Source organism: Molothrus aeneus, unplaced genomic scaffold, assembly GCF_037042795.1.
Source record: "Molothrus aeneus isolate 106 unplaced genomic scaffold, BPBGC_Maene_1.0 scaffold_35, whole genome shotgun sequence".
In the NCBI taxonomy this organism is placed as follows: Eukaryota; Metazoa; Chordata; class Aves; order Passeriformes; family Icteridae; genus Molothrus; species Molothrus aeneus.
In genome coordinates this window covers 3,148,114-3,171,551 of record NW_027099016.1, presented here as the reverse complement: position 1 = coordinate 3,171,551, position 23,438 = coordinate 3,148,114, and the positions used below count along the sequence as shown (strand labels likewise).

The 23,438-nt window shown below is 49.6% G+C and overlaps 1 protein-coding gene and 1 pseudogene across 1 annotated transcript in view; both read right to left on the bottom strand.

The window, feature by feature from the left end:
• LOC136570611 (uncharacterized) overlaps positions 1-23,438 on the bottom strand; it is a 708,931-nt pseudogene that overhangs the window by 662,113 nt on the left and 23,380 nt on the right.
• LOC136570646 (zinc finger protein 135-like) overlaps positions 21,050-23,438 on the bottom strand; it is a 121,559-nt gene continuing 119,170 nt past the window's right edge. Inside the window, exon 2 of the mRNA XM_066571093.1 lies at positions 21,050-23,133. Coding sequence (XP_066427190.1) covers positions 21,943-23,133 — 1,191 coding nt within the window. The 3' untranslated portion in view covers positions 21,050-21,942. The remainder of the gene's footprint in view (positions 23,134-23,438) is intronic.

Here is a 23,438-nt window from a genome sequence, read left to right as displayed (position 1 = left end):
GACCTTTTGCATCATATGTCACTGGCATTATTATATCTCCTGATCCTTTAAACAAATCCTTTTCTTTTGCCAATGTTTTTCTATTTTTTTTTCCAGTTCATTGTTTCCACTGGCTGTTCTTCTTCCTCCTCTGAAAACCCCATTGGTAGTTGCATGCACAGTGGAATCGTGGAGGTCCTTGATGATTCTTTGTTCCATATTCTTTGTTTTGAGGTTTTTGGTCTCACTCCCAAACCCAAAAAAGAAACTTGAGGTTCTCATGATCGTGTTCTTCTTGCTATATCAAAAGAATGCAGAAAGCTTTTGGCTGCTTCTGCTGCCGAAAACATCCATGCCGGAATTCCTTCTGATGCTGTGATTTGTATCATGTCTTCTCCTTGTGATTGCGCTTCATCTGAATTGTCTTCAGCTTCGTGAGATCCCGAAGTTGACGAGGGATTGTCCATTTGTTGTTTTGTTGTTGTTGTTTTCTTCGATGTAGTTTTCTTTCTACACGTTGTTGGAAAAAATCGCTGCATTGTTGCAGTCTCGCCAGCAGGTGGCGCTGTGGCGCTGTCGAACAGGCCTGGCATGTCCTGCACTGCGGTCATCCCCCCATGAGGTGGCGCTGTCGTCTGCCTGGCCGACCGTGGTGACGGCAGGAACTCGATCGGCTCCTGTTCAGCAGACTGCAACTCTTGCGATCGTGTTTGAGACCTGGTCTGCATGGCTGTTGACTGAGCTGACAGTGGAGGTTGAATACGTGAATGTCTCCCTTGGATGGAAGAGGTTTGGACCACAGGGATTGAAACTGAAGGCATCGGGATCGGAGAGGGGGTGCAGCCCCGAGATGTCGAACCCTGAGCACGGCCCCTCCTCTTCGCCCAAGACGTCACATGGGTTCAGACCCGCTTCCGACCGCGCTCTGCCCACACTTTCCGTGCACGGGCGCCCTCAGGAAGGCCTCCTGCCTCCCCTGAACTGACGTCACTGTCTCCGTCCTGCTCCGCCTCCGAAGTCTCCTCCCTGGTGTCTGTTCCTGACCCTCTCTCCTCTTCCTCTGGCGGTTCAGCTGTCTGTCTCTGCCCGGACACGGGTAGGGTGGTTCTTGGGTGGCACGCGTTTCAAAGGACGAGTCTGGACTCTTCAGCTTTTCGGTCTTCAGATTGTTTATTGTTTCTTATCTACAAAATTTTCTGTCTGCCCAACAGAGGTCTGATCTGCAAGGCAGCCAAGGGCACTCTGACCACCCACGGGGCAGTCATGTCTTTTTATACTAAAATCTACGTACATGATATTTACCTTTATTTTCCAATACTTTTCACCCATGTTAGCAAGTGCACCTTCACCATAAACCAATCCCCAAGTGCCAACATCACCACAGAAGATGGAAGACAAGAAGAAGAAAGAAGAAGGACGAGACACGCCCTGATCTCTCCATCTTGTCTCTATAACGCCCCTGTACCAAAAACCTTAAAGTTTATATTTCACCCTGTAAATGTGTCCCTTTTACACCCTTCACTCTAAAGTGATTCTCATGTCCTCAAACTGCTGTCACTTCTGTGGATGGATCAAAATCAAGCCACCAAACACTCTTGGCAACATTCCAGGATTTCCGAGACCCCCAGGGGTTCTCTCAGCAACTCTGGACATCTGGAGTGATGTGCTGAGTTCCCACACTCCTCTAATGCTGTATCCACACTCCCCGCCAGATCATGCAGCCCTCCCGCTGGCAGTACCCCCGTTCGCGCCGCGATCCGGGCCGATCTCCGCGTCCCGACTTCCGGGTTTGGCATCATCACCGCGCGTTCCTTGCATCTCCCTACGGTAGCCAGCTGGAGCCCTGCAGCTGCTCCACCCTCACTGCCCGTGTCTGGCGCTGCCGCGTCGGTTTGAGAAACCTCCCCTGATGTCCCCCAAGCCTTTCCCTTCACGCGCACTTTTGGCACCGCGCCAGCCGAGATTGCCGCTGCCCCCAGCGCTGCGCCCGCAAAAGCCACACCAGAACCTGTGTCCCCCATTGCCTCTGTGCCCCTCCCGCCAGCTAGCACTGCCGCCACGCAGCCGCGAGAAAGCGCATCCCCCCTTCCCTCTTGTCCCCCTTCGACCCCCCTTCCCTACTCCGCCGCTTGTCTCATCCCATCTCCCTCTGGCTCCTGCGAATTGGGAAGGTGCACTCCTAAGGAACGACCCATTTCCTCGATCTCGCTGGGAGAAAACCTTAACTCGTCTGGGATTGGAATGGTGTCGTCTGTGCCTGAGTCGGAGCCTGAAGCCCCTGCACTCTCTGGGGTTTCAGGACATTTTGGAGGTCCCATGGGTTTTTGGGAAGGTGGGACTGAAGGCAATGACATTTCTCCCTGCTCCCCTTCCTCGGGAGCTGTTTCCCCTGGGCCAATTGGGATCAGAGCCAATCTCCGTTTCGAGCCTTGCTCTCCTCCCTCCACCTCTGTGGGATTTATAACAAGTTGTTGCCTGGCTGACCCCCTAGACTGAGCTGAGGTCGCTTCTAACATAATTCTTGCAGAAGACAGCAATTTCAAGGCCGTCTTATCATCCTTCATAGCTAAGAGATAGAGGTGCTTATTAATTTCCTGCTAAAAAACCCACTTCAAACAACAGACGCGTCTCTGAGTACGGGTAATTACACCGCACCTATACCAACAGATCTTTAAGCTTTTTCTTTGGGATCCCCTTAGTGTGTGTTTCTGCCACGCCTTGTAGGTCGGACAGAACCTCTAATTGTTCCCGGGAGAGTACACCCCCCATGTTCTTAATTTTTGACCTTCTCATCGAATTGGTGTCGTCAGAGCAGTCCAAAGGCTCCTGGTCACTGGCCCGCAGGTCACAGGAGATGGATTCAGAGGCGCCTTTCTGATTCCCATCTGGGCTGTTCTGCTACGAACCTTCTTTGGCAGAAGTGGAGTGCGATGTTCTCTGTGGCTGCTGCTTCTTCAGACTCCTCTGGCTGCTTTCCCAAGGAGTTATCAGCATTCTCCTGGGAACAAGTCCAGCTCTGGAGCTGCCCGCTCGGCGCTTCGAGGTTGCCCCTCTGTGAAAGGTGCACACCAGAGCCCACCGGGGCTCAGCAGGTGCCCGCCGGGCGCCCACCCAGGGACACCAGATGTCCAGTCGGCTGTCTGTCTCTGCCCAGACACGCGTAGGGTGGAACTGGGGTGCCCGCGCTTCAAAGGACGAGTCTGGACTCTTCAGCTTTTCGGTCTTCAGATCTTTTTTTATTTCTTATCTACAGAATTTTCTGTCTGCCCAACAGAGGTCTGACCTGCAAGGCAACCAAGGGCACTCTGACCACCCACGGGGCGGTCGTGTCTTTTTATACTAAAAGCTACATATATCATATTTACCTTTATTACCTTTATTTCCCAATACCTTTCACCCATATTAGCAAGTGCACCTTCACCATGAACCAATCCCCAAGTGCCAACATCACCACAGAAAATGGATGACAAGAAGAAGAAAGGAGAAGGACAAGACACGCCCTGATCCCCCCATCTTGTCTCCATAACCCCCCTGTACCAAAACTCTAAAATCTATATTTCACCTTGCAAATACATCATTCCTGCACCATTCACTCTCAAGTGACTCTCATGTCCTCAAACAGATGTCACATCCCTAGAGGGATCGAAATCAAGCCACCAGACGCTCCTGGCAACACTCCAGGATTTCCGAGCCCCCCAAGGGTTCTCTTGGTAACTCTGGACATCCAGAATGATGTGCTGAGTTCCCACAGTAGCCCAGTGTCTGAAGGTGCTTGGAGCTCTCCTGACTTCTCACTTGATCCTGCACCAGCACAACACCCGGCCCTGCTTGTGCAGCAGCAGCTGCCGTGCACTTACCCTTGGCCAATCTGCTCCACTTCCAGGTATTTCTTGGCAGGCTCCGCCTCGCTCACGATGTTCCCTGAAAGAAACCACGTGGAAGACGCTCCCTCCCAGAGTGAGACCCTGCCTTGCAGCAGAGCCAGATCAGCCCCACTCCCTGGGGCCGTGAGCCCCTTGGTGTCAGCTGGGGAAGGACAATCAATGGCTCGGTGACATTCAGCTGCAGAGCAACACTGGGTGCAGCTGATGCCCAGACACACACACAGCACCTGCTCAGGCACCCAGGAACAGAGCAGACGTACTCAGCTGCATCAGGCACCACTCCCCTCTCCCCTCTGGCTGCCCGGCTGTGCTGCTGTCAGAATGTTCAGCCCAGGATCCCACAGCGGAGGGAGGTTCATTGTCCTCTTCCCAAGCAGAGGGAGCTTCTCCATCCTCTTCCTAAAATGCTGCAGCTTCTCCATGCTCTTCCCAACACGCTGCAGGTTCGCCATCATCTTTCCAAGCCAGGGGATGTTTGCTGTCCACTTCCCATGCTGGGGGATGTTCACTCTCCTCTTCCCAAGCCACAGGATGTCCTCCATCCTCATCCCCCACTGGGAGATGTCCATTGTCCTCATCCCACTCCGTGGGAGCTTGGCCACTCTGGTCCCACACCAGGGGACATCCACCGTCCTCGTCCCAGGCCGGGAGATGTCCCCTGTCCTTGTCCCACCCCGCGGGAGCCTCGCCGTTGCATTCCCACCCCGCGGGATGTTCACCCTCGTCTCCCAGAGCAGCGGGAAGTTCACTGTCATCTCCCGGCACTGAGGGAAGTTCACCATCGTCCCCCAGAGCAGCGGGAAGCTCACTGCTGTCTTCCTCCTTGTTGACCTCCTCTTTGGAAGCAGAGGGAGCCCCAGGAGGTGCTGGTGCTGCTTTTGTGCCCTGTGGACAGACGGCAGCGTGAAGGACAGGAAGTTCTATCTCAGTTATCACCTTATTTATCCTCAGCTGCACATCCAGCTGCACTAAGTAGAAATGGGGTTTGGAGCTGTTCCAACTAACAATGAGCTAAAGTCAACATTGCCACTTATTGTTGGGAATTCGATATTCAACCATGGCTAAAGCCAGCAAGCAATCCTCTGCCTGCAAAACCAGACCTGCAGCTCTTCAAAAGCTCTTCAGCAGAAAAGAAGAAAACTGCCGGGGATCCCTTTGCTGCTGCTGCTGCCGCAAAGACACTGACAGGAACTTTCCTTCTGCCTCCCATGCTGGCCCTCGACTGCCACATGCCGAGCTCACAACTTGTTGCACAATTCCAAACACCAAAGGTTCCTTTCCCACTCACCAAAGGAGGAGCTGCTTGGAATCCAGACATGAGGTGCCCTGCAATGGGAGAGGGAACATGAACCAGATGCTGTTAGGAGAAAAACTGCCAGTGCTGGGAAATGCCACGGAGCAAGGCAACCCCGAGAGAGCATTTTGTTCTCACAGCATCCCTCCAGGAGCCACAGTCCCTTCCCACAGCAAGCAAGAGAACAAGCACAAAACACTGGGCTGGGTCAGTTCTTGGCTGGAGCAGCAAAGGGAGGCAGTTCCAGGCTCTGCTGGCACAGACTCCCTGCTTGAGGGAACAGAACCCCCCAGGGCTCATTGCAGATGCTGTGCACGCCCTGCTGGCTGCAGACACCCCCTTTTTCAGCTGCAGCTGCTGGCAGGAGCTCTCCCAAAGCAATGGTGTCTTCATGGCCATTTGGTTCCAAAGTCAACTCAGCTCCAGAGGAAGAACAGAAAGCACACAGCAAGCCCAAAGCCACAGATGCTGCACCGAGGGAAAACCTCGACTTACGTGCCAAGTGGGTTAAAAAATACCCCGAATAAGCCACAGAGTACAGAGTGCAAACTGCAGCAGCCACGTGCTGGATCATTTTGGCTGCGCTGCACACGCCTGCAGCCTGTAGCCCTGCAAGCACAGAAGGACAGGGCTGGGCTGGCTGCTGAGAATGCCTCGGGCAGGAGGATCCTCCGGCAGCGAGCCCAAAGCCACTCTGGGCACTGAGGCCTCCGTGTCCCACAGCAGCGGGAACACCACGGGGACGTGGCGCTGTTCCTGTGACATCCCAGCAGCAGCTCACGCAGAAACCGCCTGGAAGGTTCTCCTGTGTCACAAAGGAGCACAAAGAGCCCTCCCAGGGCACAGCCCATGGCCCAAAGGATGCAAGAGGAACTGGGAAAATGCAGCAAACAAGGACACCCCATAGCCCAGTGATGCCGAATTTTGCCCCAAAAGGTGATAATAAGCTGCCCAGAGACTGGATTTGAGGTCTATAGGCAGGAGGTATTTATTGGCAACGCGTTGGAGAAATCGCTAAGTGGATTTCCAAATTATGTACAGCAAAAGCAGGTTTTTTATACAATTTTGAAAAAGAATTACATCATTATTACATGCATATTCATAGGTAGGCAGGAGTACAGTCGGAGTCTTCCAGGAATTCTTGGTCTTCCTTAGTTAAATTTTAAGCTTTTCCTAATTTGGGCAGTTTCCTGTTATTCTTGGCATGTCTTTCCATGGCTTGGCAGAAGTTATTGTTGTACTTGGCTTGATTCTAATGGCTTGGCAGGTCACTTTAACTTATTGGCTTCCATTTCTGCTTTTCTCTTCAAATATTCTAATTCCAATGTTTCCTCTTCAAATATTCTAATTCCAAAGTTTCTTCTGTGAGTGTTTTTTTGGTTAACTTATCTAGATATCTGATCAAAGTTAGGGCTCCCTAACAGTGTATTTTAGGTTATTTATTAACTTATCCAAATATCTGATCAAAGTTCTTCCTAATAGTGTATTTTAGGTTATTTATTAACTTCTGCGATTCCCTTGATATACTTTTAAGTGTCTTTTAATTCTTTTATTTCTCAAAAACTATTGTTCAATATAATAAATGGCTTCATTCCCCCCTTTTCTTAGAACTTACGAATTCTTTCGTCAAATTCTAATCCTATAGGGCGCTGATACGCTCGTACCATAGCCCAAATCATTTGGGTCCTTCTCATTATGATTCTTAGTCTCCACCACATACAAATATTTGTGAGAGTTAATAGTAACAGAATTACAATTACTATTAGCATTGGGTGTACCAGGTAGTTGAAGACCTGTGTAGCTGTTGGGGAGTATCCTATAAAGATATCCCACCAATGATGCTGGCCTACTTGTTCCACTTCGGTCAGGACATTCTTTATTTTTTCCGAATTATGTTCTACCTGCCATACCATTCGTTTAGTTGTTTGATTCACCTTTTGCACCAATTTCTTTACTTTAGGATGTGCGAGCATTGCTTTAAGAACTTTGACGTCCATCCCTATTTGTAATTTCGGTATCTCTTGATATAGGTTAAAATCTGCGTTAATTAGCTGTTGAGTAGTTATTGGGACAGTATAATGAAAATCACAACCTACTATCTTGGTGAAGTTGCATACACAGAAGTTAGTATTGTTAGTCTCCATTTGGCAATTATCTATAGTGACGTTGTCACAAGCTGTCCTTACGCAAGCGCACCCATTCACGACGGCAGATGTACTCCGGGCGGTGCCACGAGTGACATGGAAACACACGAGGCTTCAGCTGTGTTTCCAGGGGAAGCCCATGGTACAAGAAGGACTCCTTTCCTCTTGATGAACTGAGGATTGATTGTTTGAAGGGTGGTTCTGGACTAAGAGTTGGTGATTTGAGGAATAGATGTATTATGTTGGAAATTTGGTGGGGGGAGAAGGAAATGTATTTGTAAGGTTTTCATTTTCCCTGTGTGTGTTCCTTTTATCTATAGTTGTAGTGTAGTTAATAAAGTTCTGGGTTTTTTTTTTCCTAAGTAGGAGCCTGCTTTGCTTATTCCTGGTCACATCTCACAGCAGAAACCAGGGAGAGGGTATTCTCATGGGGGCACTGGCATTGTGCCAGTGTCAAACCATGACAGTTTTTTATTGGGGTGTGTTTGGAGCTCGCAGATTGTGGAATTGACCCCAAATATCATCTGGTGTCTCTGGGAGGGTTTTTTTTCTCTGTGTGTGTAGGTTTGGATCTTGCAGGAGCCCAAAGCTGAGCCCCTTGGGGGGATCTTTGGGGGCCCACGTGGCCATTGCCCAGTATGGGCAGGGGAGGACATTGGTCCTGGGGACCCCTGGGAGAGCAGAGGAGGGGAACCCCAGGGACCCCCAGAGTGGGGAGAGCAGAGAGGGGCGATCCCAGAGCTGGGGGACCCCGGCAGACTAGAAAGGGGGGGGAGCCTGGAGAGGAGGGACCCCTGGGATCCCTGGGATCTCAGAGTAGAGCATCAGGGGAGAAGGGCCCCCATGGACCACCAAAAGCCCCTGGATCATCCCTGAGCAGGACGCCAGAGAATGGAGAACCCCTGGAACCATTGGACCCCCGTGATCCCAAGGAAAGGAAACCTCTGGAACCCCAAAAGTGGAGAGATCAGCAATAGAGAACTCCTGGGAGAGTTTTTTCCGGCTGAATCTTGATATGTGGAGATTTTCATGGACACAAGACTTCTGCTGAGTTCTAGAGATGGACCTGGCCAGGAGGAGCCTCTACTCCAAGGCACTCCCACCTTGGTTTCCGCAAAACCAGGGTTTGTCATTCCCAAGCTGTGGCCGGATGGCCAGAGATCCCTCACGAGGAGGGGCTGCAAACCCAGCCCAGGGAGGTGTGAGGAGGAAAGAGCCCCCCTGAGCCAGGAAGGCGGCCGGAGATCCAGCCCGAGCTCAGAACTGGTGGAGAAGCCTCATGGCAGGGAGAAGCCCCACAAATGCTTGGAATGTGGGAAGGGTTTCAGCTACAGCTCTACCCTGGTGGAACACCTGAACATCCACACTGGGGAGAGGCCCTGGGAGCGTGGGGAATGTGGGAAGAGCTTCAGTGGGACCTCCGACCTGAGCAAGCACCACAAGATCCACACTGGGGAATGGCCCTAGGAGTGCTTGGAATGTCAGAGGAGCTTCAGGTGGCATTCAGAGATCGTCACTCACCAGCACTTCCACACCAGGGAGAGGCCCTGCGAGTGTCCCGAGTGTGGGAAGAGCTTTGTGCGCTGCTCCAGCTCCATCCCCCGTGGGAGGATCCACGCTGGATGATCCCCAGTGACCCCCGTTGGGCAGAGCCCTGGTGACCCCTGTTCTGGGTGATCCGTGTTGGGATGGGGGGAAGGCGTTGGAGAGATTTCTTTCCCTTCTCCATGTGCTGCTGTGATTTGGTTGGTAATAAATTCCCTCCGTGTGCCCAGGCCGGCTCTGTTGTGCCCGTGCGGGATTTGCTGAGGGATCTCTGCCGGTCCTTGTCCCCAGCCAGGATCCCTCGGTTCCATTTTCTGTCCCTGTGCGGCTGCGGGGGCAGGGACAGAGCGGCTCTGGGGGTGCCTGGCATCGGGCCAGCGTCACCGCTCGCCACGGGCACCGCTGAGATCCCGCGCCCCTGGGCACGCATTGCTGGGCTCACCTGAGCTCCCACCTGCCCAGCGCCCCAAGGTTCCCCCTCCCCAAAGAACCCCCAGCCCGAGGCTGCAGCGGCCCGGAAAGGCCTCAGCCAATGGCAGCGCAGGCAGGAGGCGTTGCAGCCAATGAGATCTCGGGGCGTTGTATTGCGTCATCGGTTGCCGGGCAGAGCCCGTGGCCGATCGCTGCCCAAAAGTGGCGGCAGCCAATGAGAGCGCGCGGCGCTGCCGAGCCCGCCCTGCTCCGGACTGGTGCTGCCAGCGCAGCGCGGCTGCTTTGGGGCTGCTGCTCCCTGCCCGGCCCCGGCCATGGGGCGAGGGGCGGCAGCTGGGGCCCTACTGGTGGCACTGGTGGTGCTGGGAGCCCCCCCGGCTGCGGGCGCGGAGCTCTCGGGGGAGCGGTGTTTTGCGGAGAAAAAGAACTCCACAACTTTGTGAAAGTTGTAAAGCCAGTGTGTTTTATTACAGCGCTGGACGCATGCGGAGATTGCTCTCTTTAAAAGACATGCGTACCTCTGAGAACTTCAGGTCCCTTTTTATCCTCCTCTTAAATACATATGCAGACAGTTTCACAATAGGTTCATACATATTCATTTTTACGGATTTCGCGTGACATTTGCCGCTGGTTCTTTATCAGAAAGAATTCCTAGGCCGAGTTTACCTGCTCCCACAGCAGTTTCTGTCTCTCTTTATCTGTCTCCTCTGTATCTCTGTCCTTCATGGGCACAGTTTTCTCTTTAGCCTAGGCCTTACAGACTTAAGATGTACCTTTCACCTAAATCAAAATGGATTTCTACTCTGGGGGATTTTTACTCTGTCTCATTCCCCCCTTTCCTAGAAAATAAGTAAATTCTTTTACTTAATGCAAACCTCTGTGATAATAAGTGTCTCTTAATGCTTTACCATGTACGTTTGATAAAGAAGTTAACACAGCTACCCATTGTAGTATTCTCTAATTCTAAATTAGCAATATAATGGATAATCTTAAACTTATTCTAACTAATATTAACAAAACTACAATGGGATGATACAACTTATTAAAGATTTCATTTGCAGTTGGTGACCACCCAAAGATCACATCTCACCAGTGATGATCTGCATTTTGTTTTATTCTCTGTAGAATTCTGGTTATTTCTTTTGTATCATGTTGGACAGTAATTAAGGTTTTCTTTCCGCTTTCTTGGATTTCTTTCAAGATCCCCAGTAGGTCTTGGTGCTTAATTAATTGTTGTACTAATGTAAGGTCTTTCTCAATAGGAGTAGGTGATAGTCTGTGATACATTGTATAATTGGCTTTAATCAACTGGTGGGATGTCACTGGGGCCAAGTACGAAAAATCACACCCGATAATCTTAACAAAATTACAAATACAGAAATTAGAATGATTTCTACTAGACAAAATAACATCGTTGCTATCAATTTTTACAGCAGCACAGGCAGTTCTCAGGCACACACACCCTTTTCCAGTATATACAAGCACAGTTTTCTGGTCAGTGACTGGATGAACTTCAAAGAGGCAAATAACTCTGTTCAGTGTCTAGACACACATCCTGGGCATTAATAGTACTGCTTTCACAAATTAATCCCAGCTGTTCTCTTTGTAATGCAGGATTCTAAATTTACTGTCTGCTACTTTTCATTCATCTTTCGTGCCCACACCCTATGTTTTGAAGGGTAGAGCACTGTTTTTTCATGGTTTAATCTTAGTGCAATGATGGGATGGATAACATAAACAGTGGCATTACATATGGTAAGCACAAAGGCAGTGGCCACATTAGAAGCAGGATCATAGGTGAAATTTACCATAGTCCACCAGGACTGAAACTTCCTTTCAGAATCAATCACATTATCCCAGACAATCTTCTGAATTTCAGCTGGAAAATCACCTTCACCCCCTTCCCATATGAGCAGAGCTGCTGTTGCCTGCATCCATAACTGTGCTTGTATACAGCTGAAAGCTAAAGACACATTTTCTTGAACTGTACTGAGTGCTTCTACTATTAGCTTGTGGTCTTGGTCCCTGGCCTTTTCCCACTTTGGCAGTACTTTTGAAATCTGCCACTGGCTCGTTCCTAATGCCAAGAGAGATGACTGTAAAGGCTGTTTCAGTTTTATTAGGCCACCTGCTGCAGTGGCTGGCTTATTCATCAGTATTTTTGAATCAATTCTATTTAAAACTCCTAATCCTGTCCCTAATATCCCAATTAGATCCTTTCTTATTCTGCTTTTGAGGTATACTTGTTGTCATGGTTAGACACTGGCACAATGCCAGTGCCCCCATGAAGATACCTTCTCCCTGGTTTCTGCTGTGAGATGTGACCAGGAATAAGCAAAGCAGGCTCCTACTTAGGGAAAAAGAACCAGAACTTTATTAACTACTCTACAACTACAGATAAAAAGGAACACACACAGGGAAAATGAAAACCTCACAAATGCATTTCCTCCTCCCCCCACCAAATTTCCAACCCAATACATTTGTTCCTCAAATCACCAACTCTCGGTCTAGCACCACCTTTTAGACAATTAATCCTCAGTTCATCAAGAGGAGAGGAGTCCTTCTTGTACCATGGGCTTCCCCTGGAAACACAGCTGAAGCCTCGTGTGTTTCTGTGTCACTCGTGGCACTGCCCGGAGTACATCTGCCGTCGTGACTTCTTCCTTTTCATGTCCAGTGCTCTCACCACTGAACACAGACCAGAGCTGCTTCTAGGGTTGTCTTTTAAGAATGCTCTGTCCCGATCCAAAAAAGGCACAGTCTCTCCTTTGGGACACCTGTCCCCACAATCTCTCCTTTGGGACACCTGTCCCCCCCATATTTTTTCACCCCCTGGGGCCGAGGGGCACCAACACTGAACCCTCTTGGTTCTGTGGCTATTGCCTCCCCCTGGATGCAGTCTCTGTATCACAAGGAACATGGTTCTGTCCATGGCTATACAAAAAGAGTCCAGCAAAAGCCACTCCATCATCTCTTCCCACTAGGATTCTTCTCTACTCTTCTACTATCTCTCACTCGCCCAGACCTCTCTCACACTGTCCCATTTCCTTCCTCATCTTCCACTCTATCTTCTAGGAAAGGTCAATGTTCTGTAAAGTTCTCATTCTCCAAAAAGGGGTTAAAAGCTCCTACAAGCGGCCGGCTGAACCCCCCCCTCTTCTCCGTCCCAGCCATGCTGCTGGCACAGGCCCATGTTTATCCATGTTTATCCAGTCTCAAGGTTACAGTCCCAGGCAGCGGCTCTCTTTCTCTCTCTCTCTCTGTGTCTCTCAGGGGGGGCTGCCCGATGGCTCCCGGTGTCTCTCTCTTTCTCTTCCACCCTTCCACCCCGGGGCTCAGGCCTACCTCTCCCGGCCACATGGCTTTCCCCTCTACCTGCCCAGCCAGCAGCTGGGCCGGGGGAGAGACCCGAACTCTTTCCCGCCGGAAACCCAAGAGGAGCCTCCCAGGGGAGAGCTCTGCTTTTAACCCCGTGTTCTCAGAGGCGTGTCCACATCCCAATGGCCAGGTCAAATGCCAATATTAAAGTCTGAATATCCATTGGCCAAAAACACAGCATCCCAAAAAACACATTTCCTGTCAAACCACCACACTTGTCTTTGTAACAACATTGTCTAGCTCTCAAAGGATGTTCTTAGGAAAGAGGAGCAGGCTGGTTGGATTTTTGAGATGTTAATTTGCATTAGCAACTCAACACGTTTGAGAGAGCATTCTGGATTGAACAACAGTTGTTGTTCACCCACATTCCTCCCACGTAGGGGCCTATTTCATACACTTCAGGTTCAAGTTTGGGTTGAGTCTGAACTATTTGAGTCCTAGTGTGGGTTGTATAAGGTCTTGCTGTTGTAAAAAGTGCAGTGTCTGCTTTAAATTTAAACGAAAGTCCGATAGCATCTCGAGCCCAAAGGCAAGTCACTTCCACAGGCTGCATCAAGGTGAAATTACACCACCAGTCTGATTCACTTGGGCTATCACAAACTTCCTGGTGTCTGTATACACCAGGAGAGGTTGAGACACCAATTGCATCTGGTCTCTCATGAGCTGTCCCATTGACCACCGGGCACGCTTTGATTTCTTCTCCTCTGATCTCTTGAAGTGTCCACAGTTCTCGTTCTTGCCATTCTTGCTCCTCATATACCCGATTCCTGTGGATTACTACAGTGGATAGGTTTAAATCTTTTATCTCAGAAAGTTCTCCCCTGGATCCAGTATACTGATAAAAAGCCTGGGACCAAGGCCATTCAGCATTGCTTTGGATAGAGGTACTCTCTAGTTCTAAAACTTCAGTTATAATTACATACAAAACAATTCTGTAAATTAAAGTATGGACTACTCTTGACCACAATATACTCATTTTGCCCAAGTAAGTTTTAATCTCAGTTCACTGTCTCCTGGTGTCCCTCTCCAAGGGGCTTCTGGGCCTTCTTCACTCAAGTGATGGATCTAGGCGTTCTGTTCTTTGATTTTGATTGCAGTGAAGGTGGTGAGAAGCACCTGGAATGGTCCCTCCCACTGTGGTTCCAAAGTCTTCTCTGTAAGAGACTTAACATATACCTAATCTCCAGACTGTATGTTATGTATTGGTCCATCTAGCTCCCTGCTCCGAGTTCCAGCCACGTGTTTTTCATTTTCTCTGAGCTGCTTGCTTAAAGCCACCATGTAGGTGGCTAACGTTACTTCTCTAATGTGAGTGTCTTTTGTATTTTATATGGTCTTTTATAAAGCATTTTAAAGGGACTCAGCTTTTCTTTAGCTCGAGGTTTAGTTTGAATTTGCAACAGTGCCAGTGGAAGAGCTTGGGGCCAGGGTAGATTAGCTTCTTGCTTAAGTTTTACAATCTGCTGCTTAATCAAATGATTCATTTTCTCTACTTGGCTGCTTGACTGGGGGCGGTATGGAGTGTGAAGTTCTTAATTTATGCTTTGGTAGCTACTAATCTGTTGCACTATTCTGGAAATGAAATGTGATCCTCTGTCCGAGGATATTGTGGCTGGAACTCTGAAGTGTGGTATTATTTCTTGCAATAATACCCTGGTCACTTCTTGAGCTTTGACAGTTTTGGTGGGGAATGTTTTTGGCTACTTTGAAAATGCATCTGTCAATACCAATAAATACCAGTACCCCCCTTTCCTTGGGAGTTCTGAAAAGTCAATTTGCCACTGCTGTCCAGGCCCATGGCCCCTCCCAATCTGACCAAGTTTTGGTCTGGGGGTATTTTTGGGGTTAGTCTGGAGGCAAAGATCACACTGTCACTTGAGTAATAGTGGCATATAAATTCCTGGCAATGATTCTCTCAGTCAAATAGGTGTTTAGGGCATCCCAGTGTGTTTTCTGGTGCTCCTCCCTTACTAGTGACTACAACAAATGGGAAGGGATTACCAGCCTCCCTTCAATGGTAGCCCATCCTTCTTGGTTGTATGTCCCTTTTTGATCTTTGATTAGTTTTCTATCTTTCTTATTGTATTCTAGCTTACCTTCAAGGTAAATTTGTCCACCTGGAATTAGAGCTCCTTTAATAGTTACCTCACCTTTCATTGCTTCCTTTGCCTCTCTATCTGCCAGCTCATTTCCTTCTTCCAATTCTGAGCTCACTCTCTGCTGTGCCTTAATATGCATAATTGCTACCTTTTCAGGCAGCTGAACTGCTTCCAGCAGCTGGATTATCTCTTGTGCATGTTTGATGTTCTTTCCTTGTGAGGTCAGCAGTCCCCTCTCTCTCCAGATGGCTCCATGTGCATGCATGACTCCAAATGCATACCTCAAGTCTATTTAGATTTTATTCTCTTTCCTCTTGCCATTTCTAAGGCAGAAGGAAAGAGAATCAGTGCAATTATTTTGGCCTTCTGTGCAGAGGTGCCTGTTGGCAAGGGTCCAGATTCTATTACCTCTCTGCAGGTAGTGACTGCATATCCAGCGTGTCGCTTTCCACTGGCAACGTGGCTACTCCCATCAGTGAACCAGGTCTCTGCACCATCCAGAGGAGTGTCCTTCAAGTCTGGGCATCTGGAGTGAGTAGCTTCAATGGTCTCCAGGCAATCAATCGTGGTGTACTGCTTCTCCTTGATCCCACTGAGAAAAGAAGCTGGGTTCACAAGATTAGTGACTACAGAGTCCTTTGCCCAGCATTGACCTCATACCCCAGGTAGATTACTTTCTGTTTCACTACCTGTGCCTTTTTTTTTGATACTCTGTATCCTTGGAGCCCCAGCAAATTCAAAAGGCTCACTGTCCAGGCCACACATGCTTCCCTCATCTGAGTGGCTATCAGATCATCCACGTACTGCAATAGCCTTCCTTCTTCTTGTGGAGCTTCCCAGGACTCTAGGTCTTTTGTAAGTTGTTCTCCAGAGTAAGGGAATTTTGAAGCCTTGAAGGCCTTGAGGCAACACGATCTATGTGAGCTGGGTTTTGCGCCTGCTTTTAGGGTTTTCTCATTTGAATGCAAAAATTTTCTGGTTGGCTTAATGGATAGGGAGACTAAAGAAGGCATCTTTCAGATCTAAAACAGCAAACTAGGTTAGCTCAGGTGCCAAACATGTTAGTAGGGTGTATGGGTTTGCCACAAGGTGTACTGCCTGACCCTAGCTGGTTGTTTTCCTTAACTTGCACAGAAGGTGCATTCTCTGCCCTCCCTGCTATGTTAGAGGCCCATACCCCAGGAAACACTGGATCCATTATTTTCTTGTTAATTTCATCCTTATTTTCAATTTCAGTTTCACTAATTGTTAAAATTAAGCTCAGTATATCTCCATATTCTTGATCCTTTACCTCTAAAATAACCTCCCCATCTTTAAATGTGATCTTTGCTTCCAGCTGCTCCAACAAGTCCCTACTCAACAGGGCCTTTGAAGAGTTGGGCAAATACAAAAAACTAAGAATATTTTGATGGTTTGCAAAATATGATTTTTCAGATTGGCCAGTTGCCCCCTTACCATAACATAATCATCTGTTATAGGCATCAAGGCTTTATTTAACACTGAGTTTGCTGCCCCCGTGTCTACTAAAATGTCCATCTTAGTTCCCATCTTTCTACCCCATCCCATCTCTTTGCCTTAATTCAAAGTCTTGGGGTATAAAATAGGCTGAGCGCACTCAGCTTTAATTATTTCTGCTAGGTTTCTTACATTACTTGAAACTCTCTTTTCTACTAATTTAAACACCCTGTTACTTCTTTGCTTCTCGTGACCGGTTGCTACTAAATTCCTTAGAGCTCTCTGAGTAGCCTTGGTTTCCTTAGAATAACATAAATTATAAAGTGCCTGTCTTGGTTTCTTCCACCTAAACTCTGCTTTACAAAATCTCATTCTTTTCCAGTTCTCTTCCCGCACAATCTAATTCAAGCATTGTTTCTACTGACACTCACTTTGCTGCCTTGCAAAAAGCTGTGCCTGTTACAGCAAAACTCTGATATGCCCACAAACACAAACACAGACACACACCCCCCACATCTCAAATTCACGAGAGTCAGGGCTTAGGTTGCTGTGGGAGGGGAATTCCTGGAATTCCTTTAATTTGTTTTACCACAGTTAAACATAAATCACCATACTGCAGTTTTTCCACAGCATTTAAAATGCTACACTTTTTGCAAACAAAATCCTAAAATCTCCACAAACACAAGCCTACAATACCGAGAATCAAATTACCACAATGTGGGGGAAGAACCACACAAACTCACTGGGAAGGGGGTATCTCTTAGAAGTGCCCACTTTTCTTGACACAACCCAACATACAACACTTCAGCATCTACCCACATCAGCTTATCAGCTTCTTCTGGTCCTCACACACTCTGGACACAATCAAAATAACAGCACACAGTAAAATTCCAGGGACCAAGTCCAAACTAGTGGGACAGAGGAATCCCCTGAGTTCATCTAGCCACAGTTAAAATGTGCACAATCTACACAAATCACACATCACCACCTTTAAACACAATAAATGAATAAATGTCCTCACCCACGTTTTCTCCACTTGTTCCACTACTCCGTGGGGTGTTCCCTGCCCCCACAGCCTGCCCCAGCCGGTGCTCCGGGCCTCACCTGGACGCTTCAGACAGGGGTAGAACTGCCCCTGCACGCTGTGGGTACGCTCGATCGCTCGGTCTCTTTTATACACCACGCACTCACACGATTACAAACACACTAACATTAACCACACACTGCATTAACCATACAATGTCCAGACACCACAAGCACACAAAGTTCAGGTTCACTCAGCTCACCCCAGAGTCGCTAGCAGCCGCTCTATTGAACAATGAGACCGTTCCCAGTCGCGCTATCAATCGGGAACCTCTGCCACCAACCATGCTCCTGGTCGATGTCTGCCTGCAAGCACAGGGACGAGGCTGTGCACTCAGACGTCTCTGAGTGACTTATCAGCAGCCCTGTCTCCCCCGGGCCCTTTGACAGACATACCGTGTATCCACACACCAGCAGATCGTTGTCTGTATCCGCAGGAGGCAAGCCGAGATGGAGCAGAGCTCCTCCAGGAAAATCCCAGGGTGCACCCAGGAGTCCGTCCTCCCTTCCGCCCCTGAGAGGACAGACAATCTCCTGGCTGGCTCGCCAAAATGATTAGTGGAAAAAAAAGAGAAACTCCACAACTTTGTAGAAAGTCATTAAGCCAGTATGTTTATTACAGTGCTAGGTGCATGTGAAAATCGCTGTTCTCCCTAAAAGACATGCGCACCCCTGAGAATTCCCCCTTGCTTATACACATGCATATAGTGTCATTCATATTCATTTTACTGATTTCACATTGCAAGTTGCAATTAGTTTTTATCAGTCCTTGCGCTTTGTGCAGAGAGCTCTCTGGTCAGCCTCAGCCTTTGCCCCCGACAAAGACACCTCCGCTTATCTCAGGAGTTTGAATTCCTTCTCTTGGTCGAGGCCATTCTGCGAGCACAAGATTTTTTCTTTGTTTTTTTTCCCTCTCTTGTGAGAACTTGTTTATCTGTTAAGCACAGATAAACAAGTTACAGGCTCCGAACGGCACTTTTCACCTAAATCCAAAAATCTATTTCTATCCTGTTAAATTTCTACTTTGTCTCACCCATCCAAGGAATGATGTGCTCTGACTCCATGATTTCAAAGGCTGAACAGATGCTTTATTCTATACTATATTATACTACATTAGACTATTGCTATACTAAATCTATACTAAATTACATACTAAAGAAAAACCTCTGACCCTTTACAGACAGTCACGACCCAGCTTTGACCTAATTGGTCAATCAGTCCAAACAACCATCATCAGTGTCCAATTAACAAATCACTCTCGGTAAACAATCTCCGTAACACCTTCCACATGTGCCAAGCAACAGGAGCAGCGAGATAAGAATTGTTTTCTTCCTCTCTGAGCTTTCTCAGCCTTTCCACAGCTTCCCAGGAAAAATCCTGTGAGAGAGAATTATGTCTCTATTAAAGAAATGTGAATACCACAGGGATTTGTTCTCCCTGGTCTCCATCTGCAGCTCAGTGCCTGGGGGGAGGAAGGAAGTAAAGAAAGAGAAGAGGAAGGAGCTGTGGACAAGGAGAGGATGGGATTTGCCTCTGTGCTAGAGGGAAGGGAAAGGGATCCCACCAATTCATCCCTGGCAGGATGGTGTCAGCAGTGGGACTGTCCTGCAGCCAGGGGCAATGCTGGGCTGAGACATGGAGCAGAGGAGAGGGGGAAAGGGGCAGTGACTTCCTCCTTGCCTGCCTCAGTGTCCCAGGCCATCTTCCTTTTCCTTGCAGCCTCCTCCAGCTCCATCCAGACAAAGATTGGGATTGACAAATCCTGGCTTGAGGGAAAAACAGTGGGTCAGCACCTTGGTCCTGCTGCCCAAGTACAGCTCTAAAAGTAACTGCCCTGTTCACAGTTGGATGGGCCCCCCCTGCTCATCTCCAGCCTCCCCTCCAGGCTGCTGGGATCCCCCAGCTCCAGGATTGGCCTTTGCTGCTCTCCCCACTCTGATGCCAATCAGAGCCCCAACACCAATGTCCCCCCCGAAACTGGTACCACCTCCCCAGCCAGTACAGACCATTTGCCACAGGAACTCTCCACAAGTCTCCAAAGGGGCATCTGCGTCTCACCTTTGGATTCCTGCAAGATCCAAACATCCCCTCCCCTGAAAAAAAACCAAAAAAACAATGGATCTAGGGCGAGCTCCCCCTCCCCGCTCACCTGTGGGATCTGGGGGATCAATGCTGCCAGGGCCAGGGGAGCTGCAAACTCAGAGGGCGGGTGGGAAAATGGCCATGGTTCTGCTGGGGCTCCTCCTCTTCCTCCTCCTGTTCCTGCTCCTGCTCCTCCTTTTCCCCATCCTCCTCCTCCTCTCCCTCCTCTTCCTATTACTCTTCCTTCCCTGCCCACTCCAGATCCCACCTCTCCCTCATGGCTGCAGCACCACCAGCATTTGGGTGGAGGGAATGCCCCATGAGCCCCCCAGGGATGGGCAGGGGGCTTGGGGACCCACCCAGTGTGGATCCATTCCCCCCCAGAGCCCCAGAGAATCACTCCAGGGATCGAATGATGGGGACACAATGGGATCCCCTTAGAACCACCCTTTTTCTGTTCCATCCCCACCTTTCCCTGCCCATACCCATCATTCCTCCAACCCAAAGACCCCTCCCAAATCAATTTGGGGTTGCCATCCCTCTCGCGCTCTGAATCCTCTTTTCCCCTGCTCTTCTGCCCCTATCCCATTGTCCCTCCAGCCCCCACCCTTGCCCCTGTGCTTGGTTTTGGGGGATGCAGGCCCCTCCTACTCAGTCTGGGGGGTCACATCCCATCTTCCCCTCAATTCTGGCAGCTCCTGGCTGCTTTTTCCTGGGAGGAATCTCTCAGTTTGGGCACTTTTGGGGTTTAGCTTAAAATTGTGACAGCTCTCTCTGGCTTTCCCCTTCCTGTTGTGGCCTCTCAGCTGCTCCTGACTCCCTGGGGGTGCTGGGATTTCCCTCCTGGGGACAAGGACGTTCCTCTCCTTCCAGGAGCCCAATGCCCGGCTGGGGCTCCAGTTCAGGGGGTCCTTGAGCAGCTGCCCCAGAACCTCCCCCAGGGTCTCCCAGCACAGCCAGAGCCACTCGGCCTGGGGTCCCCAAAGGCCTCAGCAAGCCCCAAATCCCTCCCAGGAACCCTCAACCCCCTCCAACCCAGCATCCCCCACATCCCCTGCAAGTTCCCCCCATGGCACCAGCCATGGCCATGTCCCCACATGTCACTGGCCATGTCCCACCATGTCCTCACCCACGGCTGTCTCCCCACCATGTTTCCATCCCTGTCATTGTTCCCCACATCTCCATCCATGCCCGTGTCCCCCATGTCCCCACAAATGGTCCCATCCCTGTTAATGTCCATGTGTCCCCAAGTCGCTCTCCATGTGTCCATGTGTCCTACCATGACCACACCCAAGTCCTAGTTCAATGTCTATTTTTACCTCAATATTGGATATTTTAAAGGGATAAAGAGAAATTAAAACAAAACCAAGGCCAAAATAAAAGGATTTCCTTGTCCATACCAGCTGAGGATCCACTGTTTAGGTAGAAGGGAAGAACCTTTTTTGGTGGAGTTTCTACCCCACTGTCTCTAAAATCTTGGTCTTTTCCCCAGTTTTTCACCATTTGGCTGCAGAAGACACTTTTGGTCAATAGGAAATCAAAATCGTGGAATCCCTGAAGTTGGAAAAGACCTTGTCCTGGTTCAGGGCAAATTCGGGAGTGAACCCCCAGAGGAGTTCCTCTAGAAAAACAGAGGCCCCTCCCCCAGCTGGTTCAGGAAAAATAAAATACCTCTTTGGAGAAAAGTGGAAAAACTGGTTTATTACACAATAAAACCTAAACAATATTAAACAATAAAACCTCTTGCTGCTCTAAAAGAGAGACAAACTCACCAAGTCCCTCTGTGGGCTGTAGCTCAGCTCACTCAGTCCCTTATCAGTCCCTCTGGCGCTGGAAAAGCCGCGGCCCAGGCCCGGCCCGGTGGGGCACAGGTGTGAGCTGCCCGTGCTCTTCTGGTGTTCAGGCCACAGCAGGTTTAAACAGGTTCAAAGAAAAGGGAAAAAAACACCACAGTCCAGGGAACTTCTCTGGTTCAGCTAGCTAAAACTAACTAAAAGCAAAGGAGAGCTCTGTCCTGCTGTCTGTCCATCCGCAGACAACACAGTCCCAGAGCAGGAATGTGGAGGAGCGAGTGCAGTTTCTGAAAACAAACTCCGCACTTCTTCTCTCCCCCTTCACTCTCAGGACAAGTCTTGAAGGTGTAGAACTTATTATTCAGCATAAACAGAACAGACTGGGGATACAAGCATCATATAGTCAACCCAGAATATACCTGAGGGACCATTCAGTACTCCTTGATGTCAACAGAAGAAAGATTAAATACAACAGATTTTATGGAGTTGAAAGTCAGTAAATCGGCTCTCCCCAAGGAATCCCCATTGTAGGCCTGCGTCCTGATGGATGTTCCGGCCGCTGGGTTAATCGAGGTGCCTACAGGGAACCAGGAAGATGTGGAGCCCCCCGCAGCCAGATGCCTTTCAGCTTGGATCACCAGGACCATGGATCACCAGCGATCTGCCCAACAGGGGTCACTGGGGACTACCCTGAACACGGATCCTCCCTTGGGGGATGGAGTTGGAGCAGCGCACAAAGCTCTTCCCGCACTCGGGGCACTCACAGGGCTTCCCTTAGTGGCGCCTCCGTTGGTGTTTGGTCAAGATTGACCTCTGTGAGAAGCTCTTCCCACACTCCCCACACTCGTAGGGCCTCTCCCCGGTGTGGATGCGCCGGTGGATGGTGAGGTGGGAGTTTAGCTTGAAGCCCTTCCCACAGTCGGGGCAGCGGAAGGGCCTCTCCTCGGTGTGACTCCGCTCATGTACAAGGAGATCGGAGCTCCTGTGAAACCTCTTTCCACACTCAGAACACTTGTAGGGCTTCTCCCCAGAGTGAACACGCTGCTGGTGTTTTCTCAGGTCAGAGTGCCACCCATAGCTCTTCCCACATTCCAAGCAGGTGTAGGGCCGTTCCCCCGTGTGGATCACCTGGTGCCGAATCAGGGCCCAGCTTTCTCTGAAGCTCCTCCCACATTCCCCACACTTGTAGGGCTTTTCCCCAGAGTGGATCCTCTGGTGTTCTGTCAGCTGGAACTTGATGCTGAAGCTCTTCCCACACTCCCCACACTCATAGGGTTTTTCCCCAGTGTGGATCCTCTCATGTTTCCTCAGGCCAGAGCTGTATCCAAAGCTCTTCCCACATTCCACACACTCATAGGGCTTTCCCCCAGTGTGGATCCTGTGGTGTTGCATCAGGCTCCCCTTCTGGCAGAAGCTCATCCCACATTCCCCACACTCGTAAGGCCGGTCTCCAGTGTGGATCATCTTGTGTTGCATCAGGCTCCCCCTCTGCCTGAAGCTCTTCCCACATTCCCCACACTCAAAGGGCTTTTCCCCAGTGTGGATCCTCTGGTGTTGGATCAGGATGGAGCTCTGGCTGAAGCTCTTCCCACACTCCTCACACTCATAGGGCCTCTCCCCAGTGTGGAGGACCTGGTGCCGCCTCAGGCTGGAGCTCCAGCTGAAACGCTTCCCACATTCCTCACACTCATAGGGCTGCTTCCCAGTGTGGATCACCTGGTGCTGGATCAGGTGCAATCTCCGACTAAAACCCTTCCCACATTCCAAGCACTTGTGGGGCTTCTCCCTGCCATGAGGCTTTTCCACCAGCTCTGAGCTCTGGCTGGATCTCCGGCCGCCTTCCTGGCTCAGGGGGGCTCTTTCCTCCCTGCAGCTCCCTGGGCTGGGTTTGCAGCCCCTCCTCGTGCGGAATCTCCAGGGCTTTTCTTCCTCCTCCATCCAGACACTCCCTGGGCATGAAAAATCCTGGTATGGGTAAAAAACAAAATGAGAATGTCTTGGACTGGGAGCTCCTCCTTGCCCAAGTTTATCTCAGGAAGTCATTGGGAATCCTCTGTATGTAAGAACCTCCAAAACACCAAGATTCAGCACAAAAATCCTGCCAACTTCAAGACACAGATCAAAAACTCCCAAAACATCATGATTCAGCAAAACCTCCCCCCAAAATATAAAGATTCACACACCAAAAAAACCCAAAGCAATAACATTTAGCTCAATAAAACTCAGAAACACCAAGATACAGCACCGTGAAAATCGTGGATTCCGGGAAT